Source organism: Lissotriton vulgaris, chromosome 2_1 (genome assembly GCF_964263255.1).
Source record: "Lissotriton vulgaris chromosome 2_1, aLisVul1.2, whole genome shotgun sequence".
In the NCBI taxonomy this organism is placed as follows: Eukaryota; Metazoa; Chordata; class Amphibia; order Caudata; family Salamandridae; genus Lissotriton; species Lissotriton vulgaris.
The window spans coordinates 238779553-238793064 of NC_141687.1; the positions used below are offsets into that span (position 1 = coordinate 238779553).

Sequence of the window (13512 nt, forward strand, 5' to 3'; positions counted from 1 at the left end):
ACTCAGAGCCATGAAGAAATCAAACACCCAGATCCCAATTAGTTGAACCTAGCGATCTGGCTCCTGAAGTCTTATAGTTCGGATACCTCAACTTGCCTCCAGACTGCATGAACATCATTAAGCAGGCAAGAAGGCCAACTACTAAGGCATGTTAAGCAGCAAAATGGAAAAGATTTGTTATTTACTGTAACAATAACCAAATCAATCCATTAGATGCTTCTATACAAAACATCATATGCTACCTATTGCACCTTCAAAGGTGCAACCTATCTTATTCTTCTATAAGACTACACTTAGCTGCTATAGCAGCATACCTCTAAAACAGACAACACCTTTCACTGTTTAGAGTACCAGCAATAAAAGTGTTCATGGAGGGCCTTAAAAGAGTAATTTCTAAAAAAAAACACCTTCACCAGTCTGGAATCTAAACGTTGTGCTCACCAGACTTATGGGGCCTCCTTTTGAACCTCTACATTCATGTGAACTAAAATTTCTCACATAGGTGGCTTTCCTTATTGCTATTACCTCACTTAGAAGAGTTAGCGAGCTACAAGCACTAACTAGTCAAGAACCCTTTTTGCAAATACACGCAAACAGGGTAGTACTTAGAACAAACCCTAAGTTTATGCCAAAAGTCATATCCAATTTCCACATCAACCAATCTATAGAACTGCCAGTGTTCTTCCAAAATCCACAGTCAGTAGCTGAAAGAGCCCTACACACCCTAGATGTCAAAAGAGCTCTGCTATATTATATTGACAGGACAAAGGCATTCAGAAAGACAAAACAGTTGTTTGTTGCTTTCGCGCCACTACATAAAGGAAATCCCATATCAAAGTCAGGAATAGCCAGATGGATAGTTAAATGCATTCAAATATGTTATCAAAAAGCTAAACGCACTTAAACAGTCCCCCCAAGAGCACACTCCCCGCGCAAAATGGGGGCATCCATGGCTTTCCTAGGGAATATTCCTCTTGAGGATATCTGTAGAGCAGCCACATGGTCTACCATACACACTTTCACAAAACATTATTGTGTAGACGTACATTCCAAACATCAAGCTGCTGTAGGACAGGCTGTTCTTAAAACTCTTTTTCAAACTGCTGCAGCTGGCACAGGTGACCACTGCTAGAGGAGATACTGCTATACAGTCTATGTACAGATATGAATTCAGCAGCCCACATTCCTCGAATGGAATATGCTACTTACCAGTATGCATATGTTCTTGGCATGTAGGGCTGCTGACATTCATATCGCCCACCCTCCTCCCCGGTGCCTGTTACAGCGGTAGCAGTCTCTCTTTTGCATGGACATTTCTTACTGGACTATACTCCATCTCTGCCTGAATGGCGAAAAACAATCTGAAGATGGAGGAGAGGATGCCCATGCACACTTTAGTCCAAGGGAGGAGCCACCGATCTTGTGACACTTCGTAGACTCTTCCAGGACAACAAGGTGCAATCATCCGGACCCAACACTAGGCGGCGATCTATGCACAGATATGAATGTCAGCAGCCCTACATGCCAAGAACAGATGCATACTGGTAAGTATCATATTCCTTCTGTTCCGTCCAGATGTCATTCGGCCATGTTTGGTTAAAAAGGGTTTGAAGCGCTAATATGTGTGTTCTCGAATCCGTGTAATCACTGATTTACTTTTTTTAAAATTTAAATATATTTGTTATAGTTTTTTTTTTTTTTACAGAGACAGTACTCAAATTTAAGTCTTTGAAGAAAGTTGCTCAACTTGGAGTAATAAACAGTCTTGAAAAGGTATGTCTTTTGCATTGTTCTTTTGTATTTTAGTTAATTTGGATTCACATGTAAAAATGTAATGTACCTTGCATATCAAGAAGATAAAATGTTGGTGCGCAGAATTTGAACACTTCCTAAAAGTATCATTTTTTATGAGTTGATGTAAGATCTTGAATTTTTGGTTAAATGGGGTGTTAACCCTGGTGAAGCAGCAACCACAATCCTGGTCAGGGTGAGGCACAAGCTGACTCTAAATTAACCCTTGGTCAACCCTCTGGTAGCTTGGCACAGAGAAGTCTGGCTTAACTTTGAGGCAATGCGTAAAGTATTTTAGCAGCACTTCCAACAGTGATAAAGTGAAAAACAACTCACAAAAAGGATTCCACACCAGGTTAGAAAAATAGTGATTTTTTATTAAATGCAACAAGACCAAAATGGTAAATATCCAACCGTAGAACCAGAAATATGTCATTTAAAATATTTCCGTGAAAATTGTGCCAAAAGCACAAAATGCAATTTGAGGATATCCGGTCGTACCGGACCAGAACACAATCACAAGTTCAGGCTGACTGCGATGGAGCGCTGGCTGGCTACACGGACCCAGTTATGCCTGCTGAGCAGAGTACCTTAATCCCTGGCAGGTGGAGCATTGTGGGGATCCGTGTCGAAGATGCGTTGTGCAGTCGAGGTGAATTACCAGTACTGAGGTGCGGCGAGGCAGCGATGCGAGACCCTACGTCGATGTCTAGGATTCCGCTGACAACGGCTTGCGATGCAAAGGCCGGCATCAGGGATGCATCTGTCGGGCAATGCATTGGTTCTGAGGAGCTGAAGGGCTGTGATGCGGAGTCCAGCTCATCTTTGAGGGTATCATCGACGATGGATGCAAGGGCCTGCACTGAGGTTATGCCGTGCTGCGGTGGTTTCAGAGAGAGGTTTTGTGACAGGTCCCTTCAACGCTGCATTCTCGATGCACTGGTTCTGCTCAGGTTTGCACTGTGCATCAGAGCAGATGCGCTGGTTCCACTGGGCCCACAGGGCTTCGCAGAGCACCGTAGGCCCATTTCCTAGAGTACCATACTGGGGTGGCACCACTTGGCTAGGGAGACTCTTGGATGGTAGAGTCCAGGTGCTGGAGTCACGGTTGTTTGAGCCTTCTGTCCCTGGAGCTGAAGTCAGGAGGCCAGCCAACTAGTCCTTGGAGTCACTCAGGTGTCCAGAGTTCACCTAATGCGGGTCTATGCCTTCTAACCCTGACTAGAGGGCAGCAGATCAGTACAGCACGGTAGCAGTCCATCCTTTAGCAGCACATCAGTCCTCCTCCTGGCAGAGTATCCACAAGACCCAAAATGTACTTTCTACAAATGATATTTTCAAAATGGTAATTTAAAATTGGCCTTCACCGTCAGTTAGGATTTTCATTACAATTCCAAAGACACCAAACATGAACTGGTTATTTGCTCCTATTTGGAGATTACAGCTTATTAAACTGAATTAAGGAACTCCAGTGCTATTCTATTGGAGAGGTAGGCATTGCAGTATTGAAAAACTAATTTAAGATGTCCAAGACCTACCCTAGAGGTGACATATCTATCAAAAAGGAAATTTTGGAACTGGCAAAAAATGTATTTTGCCAGATTGAAATTGCAGTTTAACTGCTCATAGGCTGCAATGGCTGGTCTGAGGCATGTTTAAAGTGCTACTTAGGTGAGTGACACAATCAGTGCTGCAGGCACATTAGTAGAAAAACAACACACCTGCCTATGCTGAGCAGCTATTTTCTAATCAACAATTGTTGAAATGTGCATGAAAAATAAGCATGAACACTTGCTTTAGGAATTGCAACATTTGTTTTAATTCTTTAAAGACTATTTTGCTTTTTAGTCTTTCTTTGTTTTTTTGGGGCATGAGAATACAAAAATTGTGAAAAGAAGTGTTAAACATTAATATACAAACAAAACAAAAACAAACTTTAGTATGTACATAATTCAACCAAACTCGCACTCAACACATTCTTGGCCATCCAGTCATACAAAAACACATTCATACTGGTCCCATTGTCATAACACAGTTGTGAAAAGATGCAAAGACAAAATTAATTTGCTGATTTAAAACGTCAATCAAACTTTTTCACAGTTCTTTGGAAAAAATGATCTTTCAATTGAATGACATATCCACATAGACAAGAATGACACGGGACCGGGTCAGGTCGACGCGTTTCGAACCCTATCGTTCCAAGGGTTCTCTTCAGGACCACAGTTTTACTATAAAGGAAGAGGAGAGCAATAGTCACTAAACCGAAACCTGAGAGATCAACGTCTCAACCAATGCACCGCTAAACTCAGCCTACCTCAACAAGTGGGTCAAGGCTCCACAAGAAGAAAGGGGAGACAGATGTATTCCCAGCGAAGGGGGAGCAAAGAGGTGCTGTAAGAGAGAGAACAGGTATACTCAATCATACAGGGTCTCTTATGTCTAACTGTGCCAGAGCTGGTGAAATCACAATGGAGGTCTTGCACATTAGTGGCAAGAGAGAACAAGGGTACCCCAAAATACGAACATGGGGTTAAAATATGTTAAAAAGGAACAATGGTTCAGGGTTGGCCTCGGTGGGTCCAGAATGAGAGACCTAGAGGGGTCCATGCAAATTCAATTTTAATCTAAGCAATAAATCAACAAGGGAGCAATTGTGTAGGGAACCATATATAGTGTATATATTCACATTTCTTTAATTTATACACTGGTCTGAAATGGTACTTTAAATTATAGTCAGGTGCTCACATAAAGTGATATAGTGCGTAATGTGACAGAGTGAGGGTGAACTAAAAACATAACGTCACAGTGACAACAAAAATGGAACTCCACATGAATATGTACAATGAAGGGGGTTGATGTTGTGAGGGCCGACGGCGTTTTGATCTTTAATTATTTAAGATCATCTTTAGGACATATAGTGAGCAGTCTGAAACTAAATTGAACAAAAGTATGGTTACAATGATAGAGCGCACAGTTCACCCTGGTCACTGGATTTCCTGATTCGCACACGCACTGGGCCCTGGCGTGCACATTCAAACCAATGACTCGCGTTTGGCGTGAACCGGGTGAGATTATACACGCTACTATGAGTAATTCGGGGTTGACTTCTCACTACTGCTAATCATGTACCCGACTTACCACGGGCACATTACTCCAGATAGATCAGGAGCTAGCAGGGAACAGGCGACAGGGGTCCTGAAAGAAATACACTTTATAACCCAAAGTACATTGTCCACATTATAATCCGTAAATGACCACAGACACCTGATGGGGTTAAGAAAGTTTATCTAATGATTCAAAAAATATATGTCAGGATAAGCAAGATACAAAATAGTACATCAAGCATTAGGATCACAACCAAAATATAACTATGAATTAAAGCAAGGACCATTGAGACTAAGGGGACATCGAAAGATATGAGTATTTAGGAAACGTGCAATTCACCATATGCATGAACAGAACAAGGGACCTGAAGTGTATACTTGAACTAAACTACTTATACTATTCTTACTACATCCACTGCAACCATGCTAAAGGGGGGGGAAAAGACGGGGACACACTAATAAAATACAACAGTTCGTTACTTTCCTAAAGGTGGGGAGACAAGTGGAACAATTCTAATAAACAATTGCATATAATTTGTATTTCAAGGAGATAGGGCAATATCATAGGCAAAAGTGCTTTATTTAAGAAAGGAGAGAAAGTGAGAGAAAGATTGGAAGACGCAAACCCACAGGTTGATAATTACCTAATTTAGAGTGAAGACTAACCCTGGCCACGGGTCAGTTGGGAAGGACGGGGACAAGGACCCTCAGAAAAGGAATGCCAGAATGCGAGCAGGTACAGCTCACGGACAGTCAGGGCAGGATACCCCTCAGGATTAGGTTCAGGACTGGGCTCACCAAGGCACGACCAACACCCACAGCTTCGGAAGCAACGCCTGCGTTACCCCTTTCTGCAAGTAATCCGCCAGTAACCCCGATTGGGTTTTCGAATTTCCCAGCAAAGTGCTCCGCCAGCACTTAAGGCTATTTCCACCCCTAGGAGTTTGTGGAAAGTATGGACAGAGTGCTCCGCAGCACTCAAGATTGGATCACCTATAGAGTTCGTAGGGTCAGTGACAGGTCTGCTACTCGGACAAGTCGGACAATTTTCCTAAGCTAAACTAGGGCAGTTATACTGTTTGGGGACCCTTAGACCACCCACCAATGTTGCAAGTGACAGTTTCGCACGTTATGATTGGTCAGAAGAGGTGACTTGGACATTGTCGCCTCCTAGAATTCAGAGTTCACATCATTACTATTTAATTTTGCTCATCCGCCCCTTGGGTTTCACGTTCCCATCCATAGGAATACAGTAAGACAATGCAGTTCATAGTAGGTAGCAACAGTGTTGCTTCGCTCCAAGGTAGGATCCCTTCTCCTGGAGATGCTTCCCAGGCGCATTGGGCTTCAGGAGCCAGCTGGCTCTTTTCAGCTTCTGCGCAGTAGGGTTTCTCCCTGGTCACATGACGGTGCCCAGCAGAGCCTCAAGTATGGCTCCACTCCCGATTTTCCCAGCCCCAGAGACGCGATACATGAAAAGTAAGCAAGAACAAATTAGAATCACATATAAAATGATCACACTGTATACCATGCTAAAATTAAACACACCCCTTACTTTATAACTTCTATAGTATTAAAGTTTAGTGCGAAAAGACAGATAGGCTAAAGCAGCAGTGGCAAGCGTAGAGCGTGATGAGAGACAAGCGGCCATGTTTGCAACAGTGCGCATGAGCACAGATTCCCTCCAGAATGCGAGTGCGTCACATCACATGGGTATGACCGACGCATGCGCAGACTGAATTTCAGCGAAGCAGCCATTTCTTCTAGTGCAAGCTTTGTTAGTATGAAAAGACACACAGGCAAGCCTCTTGGGGACACCCACGTGTTGGGGAAAATGCAAAAATAAATGACGAACAGTTGGATTAATATGATTATACATTAAACGAGGTTCATGAGTGTGAGCAAGTCGCTTTACGTGCGAATCCTTGCTCCATCAACAGTATGTCCCTACGAGAGCTTGCTATACAGTGAGAAAGTGCTCCCAATGTGGTTATGGTAAGACAAGTAAATCGTAATCTCATGGTAGATTTGTAACATTATCGCGGCCCTACTAGGTGAGGGTAGGGTAGGTGGGGGATGGCTTTCTGTGTGGGGCGCAGAGCTAGTGATATTTAGTTTGACTAGCTGTAACTTCATGTGCGTTACTCATTGTGGTAAACTTGCCCTTGGAAGGTAGTCACTGTCCAGGGAGAGTGGATTCTTAGTCCCTGCCGTCAGGTCAGGCACTGTGTGAATCTGTGGATTACCCTACCCTCACCTAGTAGGACCTGGATTATATTACAAATCTACCATGATATTATGATTTACTTGTCTTACCATAACCACATTTGGAGCACTTTCTCACTGTATAGAAAGCTCTCGTAGGGACATACGTCGTTCAGAGGGGGCAGGCGTCCTCCAGCACAGAGCGCATTCCGCCCCCACCGGTCCCAGGGATCTTGCAGCACCTCACTAGCAAGCCTCCCGATGCAGCCCGGCAGGAAACAAGAGAGTCATACCACCCCCTCCCGACTCCCCTTTCTATTCGCCCTCATAAAGGATACTCTTTGGTGCTGAACTGCGATAGTAAAATTAGGAATAAGAAAGATCTGTGCTTTGTCAAACGTGATGTGGCCCATCCTCCAGTTAACCTGTAGCTCTGTGTCTCAGTCTCTAAAATTTAGTAACCTGACCACCACAGGTCTTGAGACCCGGTGTGCCTGCTCAACCATGAAGTTAGGGGACCGCTCCACTGGTTCAACCGCAGTGGATATCCAATTTTCAAAATATGAAGGGGGGCCTCTGTCCTCTGCTGTGTCCGAAAGACTAAACATTCAGACATTATTACAACTGGAACGGCCTCCAGGTCATTAAGATTCCCTTCCAAATGTCTGACTCGACTGGTAAGGTCACTGATCTGTTGAGTGAATCTGCGGATGTAACTCAGATGGTAGATTCTGTACCTCTTACCCTGTCGGATATCTTCCTTTTGTCCAGTCAGGTCGCCATGATGGTATTCAGGATGGTTTTCAACTTCAGGTTCATGGTGTCTACATTCGGTGGGCACTGATCTTTCAGAGCAGCGGGAGGCACAGTGGGCCCCATCACCAAGTCACCAATGACAACTTCCCCCTGGAGGGGCTTCCAAATTTCAGCCACACCATTGTCTCCTCCTTATGGCAGCCGCACATGATCTGTCCGCAGAAAGCAAGGTCAGCAGTTAGTCAAAGGGGGTGGGGATGGACACAACACAGGCCTTCTGCCTTTTGGCACTGAACTCCAGGCACAGCGGGACCAGGGAGGCACGAGCAGACAAACTCCATGTTTTCTGGACTCACCCCCCCACGAGGAGGCCGGCACTCCAGCCCCAGGCGGGCAGTCAGAAAAGTACCTCTAGAACTGGGCAACAGCACGATCCAGACCCCACACGGCGGCTGCTGCAGAACATTTCCCCAGTAAAACAGGGTCGAAAACGGGCAGGGAGATATGGTCCCAGGTGCTCACACAAATAAGTGGAGGTGGGGGGGGGGGGCACCAAGAAGCAAACACTAGGCTTATTTGGCACCAGCAACACGTGCAATCCTTGCCACAGCCCTGCACACCTCGGGCTCCATTGACACAGGACTTCATTCTGGCCATCCCGTGTGCCCCGTGGCTGCCAGCAGCTTACAAGCGAGGTACCCATGTTGTCCAGCTGCCACTGGGGCCTTGTGGCACACTGCTCTCTGTTGCGGCTTTCCTAATCTCCTCCACCATCGCCAATGCGGCTTTGGGAAGCCCCCAGGAGTTCTGTAATTCGAATCTCTGCTTATTCTTTGGTGCAGGGTTTAGTAGGACTGACCCCTACTCTAGATTACAAGAGTTTAAAACTACCATTGTAATGAAATCCCTTTTCATTTGAATCCAATCTGGCTTTCCTGAATGAGTCCCAAGGTGTAAAATAAATATATAAACGTTTCTGTAATTAATGCTTTGTTTCGATTTCAAAATGCTATTTGTGAACTTTTTTATAATTATTTCATATACATTGAAATTTTTATTATTGATGACGCTGATTAAGTTATGTCTATTTTTCTATTTTGGTAGTACTTTCGAACAACCTTAATTGTAATGAATATTTAACTTCCCAATTACATTTTGTATCCAGATACTGAAATAAAATAAAGTCCTTTTTTTGTATTCTTAACAGGCATTTTGGAATTGGGTTGAAAATTATCCGGATGAATTCACAAAGCTGTATCAAAGACCGCAGAGTGACATGGCTGGTAATCCGTGACTGAAAGCGTTTTGTCTTAGACTTACTTCTTTTCTCATTCAAAGTATAACAATTTAGCTTATGTTCTCATATTTACAACAAGTGAAGGCCTTCCCTCCTAAAACATCTTCATTTAATTTAGTACTTGAACCCTCTAAAACATCTTGATGATGTAAAGAGGGGAAACATGCTTGTGTTAAATAAGACGTAACCATCTGCTAATATAAATGTTAGATATGGGGCAGGGTATGGTCGTTCGGGGGCTAGGATCTGCTCTGGCCATTCCCCGAAGCAGGGTTTCATGAACCAAGTGACATTTTCAGTTTTCAGATTTGTTTCTCCCTGATTTCTTTTCTGAGCCTACAACAGCCATTGTGTAAAAAAACGTTTGCTTCAGTAGAGAAATTTAAATTCAAGTGTCTGTGAATTCCTAAATACCATGTTAGTTCTAACAAAAGTTATAATTCTAGAACTTAGTTTCTATTGAGCTTAAAACCCCTGATCCAAGTATGATCCAAATCCCTGAACATTTGTAAATGCTTATGATTTCATAATCTGTGATTAGAAAACTAAGCGTGTTTAGTTCAACGTCGGAGCCTTAACAAGTGTTTGTTAAAGTAGCTGTTTGAAGTTCAAAAATAATCTGATGGTTTCTTGATCAGTTCAAATATATTTAGACTTTTACTCCCTGCCGCCCTTGAATGGCTCTTGCACTTGAAAATTCTTTCACCATTATTTAATGCTCTGTTAAAAAGTTTTGAGGAAAATATATTGATCATTTCTTTTCTTATTTTTGTTTACTCCAAATTTATTGGACCCAAAATGGCTTGGTCTGTAAGTATTTGACAGGCAATAATAACAGGATTTATGATAGCCAAAGACTGATGTAGTCTACATCTGTGTTGCGCAGCAGATAATTTCGCCATTATGGGATTCTTTCAGATATTCATAAACTGTACAATATTGTTTGTGCTGAAACCTCAGAGATACGTTTAAATATTTATTTTCAAAATTGAACGACATTTGAATAAAGAAAGCAAACCTATAAGAGGCAACATTTATGGCCTATTTCATGAATTCATTTCAAACCATATAAGTTGCTGTAGAATTCATTTAACAGAAAACAACTCTGTAGAAAAGCAATTTACGGCTTAAAATATAAAAGGGAAATTTAGCTCCTGTACTAAATCTGCTACCTGTGAGAATTTCCACTGCTGCTTCATTAATTCCAGATGCCACCCTGTCCCAACATGCTCTATGTAGTCAATCAGGCACTTTGTTTATTTTGCTCTGAGTACGAAACCAAGAGGCTTATTTTTGGCTAAGCAATATTTTAATCTGTTTGATGTGTTTTACTGAGCGTCGTGGGATAATTTAATAATTTTTCAGGTGTGGAACTGTGAAGTCCTTTTTTTCTTATTTTGGGTTGAGGTGTTTTCACTTATCTGATCCACTGCATGGCTCTTTTGCATGGTTGACGTATGGTCTACATCAAGTAATTGAGCCTTCATGTTTCAAGTCACTACTTGCGATAGATGTTTTCCTTCTTTCTGCAGGCTGATCAGTTTCACTATCAAGGGCCCAGTCCGCAGCATCGACCCAGATCTCCTAAAAAATATAATCACTCTATTATCATCTACAAATTTGACAGAGGCTGCAGCTGAGGTATCTCTTCTGATCCTGCTACAGAGAATGCTGTTGCTCCACCTCAGCACCTCGCTTTATACCAAAGCCCTTTACAAGCAGCAAAACCACCTCTTGCTGTGCCTGAGCTTCAGTTCCTTTTTCCACTTTCTTGATCAATTGCACGACAAAATTGCTTTTCATATTGTAGCAAACAGAGCTGATGAGAAACTCTTGAGATTTGCACATGCTCCTGACACCTTTCTTATTGGAGTTAGTAAAGGATGAGAAAAGGTACAGGGTACCGGATTCTGATCCCATTTGTCTAAATGACTCTCCTCCACAATACTCTTAGCTTCTATCTGTAGCAAAGGTTTAGTAGAATGCATCTAGATCAACAGTAACGGGACGTTTGGAACAACGAAACTAGACTAATTAGAAGTGTGCCAGGAATTGGACACCATTCTGAGAGCAATTAGGTCAGCCATTATCTTGGGCCACTACAACCCTGCTCTCTGGGGAGCCTATGCATAAACTAAATGGAGCTCTGGTCAGACCTTCACCGCTTTAAAGGACAAATCTGGCCTTTTGGCCTTTACTGCATTGAGCTTTTAGTGGGGAAGTCTTCATAGCACCTTTTACACATCATGTATTTGAGCTCCTCTTACACATCATCCACTCCTTAGGCTCAGCCAAACGTCTTGGCTTTACCCTATAACGGACCCTTCTTTCCCATTTCATTTATAAAGTCTAGAGAATGAAATAGAAACCAAAAACTGGGCATCTAGAAAAAATGGTAACATTGTGGCCATCAGAAGACAAGTGCTCTAACAGAAAAGGGAGCAGCAGATCTAGAAACAGCTGTTAGGAGTTCCTTTTAATCAAAATAGACCTTCCAGGAGTTTAAGGTCTTTGACACTAGTGTGGAAAAGTACTCTGTGTTCCTGCTCATTAACTAAATCCGAGCTGTCATAAACATGATGATTTTAATAATATTTGTTTGAGGACAGACTGTCTTATGTTCATAACAGTCTGCAATGTCTGACGATAACTTTTACAACTAAAAAATCTCCTCTTCCCTGGTTAATGATTTTGTGCACGATTGCCTAATTACCCTTTCCTATTTTTGTGTTGAGTGTTTAAAGGTTTGGTGGCCTTAAATGTCAGAACCAGATTCAGATAACTGTGTCAGCTGAACAATCTTTGAAATAGTGTCAGAACATAAACATGCTTATGGTTGTTTTATACCAGAAAGGTCCACTGAGGCTGAAAAATGTAACCAATGCATGAGCAAGTGTACCTAAGCGTTCGTTTGATCGAAGAGAAATAATCTCAAACAGAAGGGCCTCAAGATTGTTAAAACTGAGATTGCTTGATCTATCCTGCAAATCCTTTATCCAAATAACTTACCAGATAGCTGTTTTGGACCCACAAAACCAGCAAGATGTATTGATTAAAAAAAGTGGGAGAGAGAATTCCAGGATTTTTATTGAGTGCTGCATAGACAACCTGGCATTGGGTGCTGCTGGGAGATGCCCACATCACATCAGTCCACCTAGCAGCACTTACGTTTTTCAAAAAAATGTATACCATAAGCACTTAGTACAAGAACACTAGCTGGTTTGGAACAATCAGTTGCTTTGAAATCTCCCTGTTGCTTGGTACTCACACGATGCCCTCTTGTTTGCGAAAGAAACTAAGACAAAATCTCATGTCCTCAGAACATGGTGCTAAAAGCCTCTGTCCAAAAAAGAGGCTCTTTTGATCGGTTAAACTAGGGATTATGCTTTTCCTTCTGTCATGCTAATTCCAAAAGTGATAACCAGATTTAGACAATGCAGTACAAAGAATACCCTCATTGATGTAAAATGGATGGTGGAGTATGAACTGGAAATTGACCTTAATTATTTTAGATGCCTCTTTCATTAAACGTATTTAACTACTTGTAGTATTTACTGCTTTTATATTTTGGCTAGTGAAATAGTGGGAGTCTTATGTCAAAAGCCATATTAGGGAAACTTGACAATTTGTACACCCCCTACAGTTCTACACTGAATGTCTTAACTGAATGAGCATGCCATATGAGTAGTGCCAAGATTGAAGGCCATCACATTTATTTCACATCTAAATAAAGTGTAGCTGTTCTGGAAAGGTTACCAGGACGAGGTACCTTTGAAAGAAGTTATGCTTTTGTATGTAATTGATGTTAACATGTGAGGTTGCGGAAGTATCATTTGGAAATAATTTATTTATAAAACTTGTGGCCATACAAGCAACATATAATAATCAGAAGTGGGAATGCTGAACGACAAAATTGACATATGATATGTGACAGGCTGTAATGGGGCTGGGTAAGAAAGCAAGGGCAACGCTGATGTGTCTTGTTTGTCAAGAGTATGCATGCGATTGAGTGAAAACTGAACTTACCTGCTGTTATCAAGTTGAGTTGCAGTTATTTGCATTGGTTCCTTTTCTTTTTCTTTCATCAAGATTGTGCAGAAAAGTTATTTGATGCCGTGGACGTCTTTGCTGAGAGCACAAAACGAAAAGCAGCAGTTTGGCCATTGCAAATAATTCTTCTGGTGCTATGTCCAGAAATAATTCAAGAAATCTCAAAAGAAGTTGTGGAAGACAGTAAAGTGAACAAGGTATGATGCTCAGTTTGTGAAACCGCTTAATTGCAAAGACCTTCACAAGAGAAGAATTGAGGTCTTTTTGAGAGCTGTGATTACGTATCCTCATTTTAGTAATACTCACCTA

The 13512-nt window shown here is 42.1% G+C and overlaps 1 protein-coding gene across 6 annotated transcripts in view; it reads left to right on the top strand.

Annotated features, from left to right (window-relative positions):
• The window catches only part of NF1 (neurofibromin 1), a 2008692-nt gene that overhangs the window by 344608 nt on the left and 1650572 nt on the right, over nt 1–13512 (top strand). For all 6 annotated transcript variants that reach the window (XM_086954827.1, XM_086954826.1, XM_086954830.1 and 3 more), the window contains exons 6-8: nt 1706–1773; nt 9064–9139; nt 13243–13400. In XM_086954827.1, the coding sequence (XP_086810953.1) occupies nt 1706–1773; nt 9064–9139; nt 13243–13400 (302 nt within the window). The remainder of the gene's footprint in view (nt 1–1705; nt 1774–9063; nt 9140–13242; nt 13401–13512) is intronic.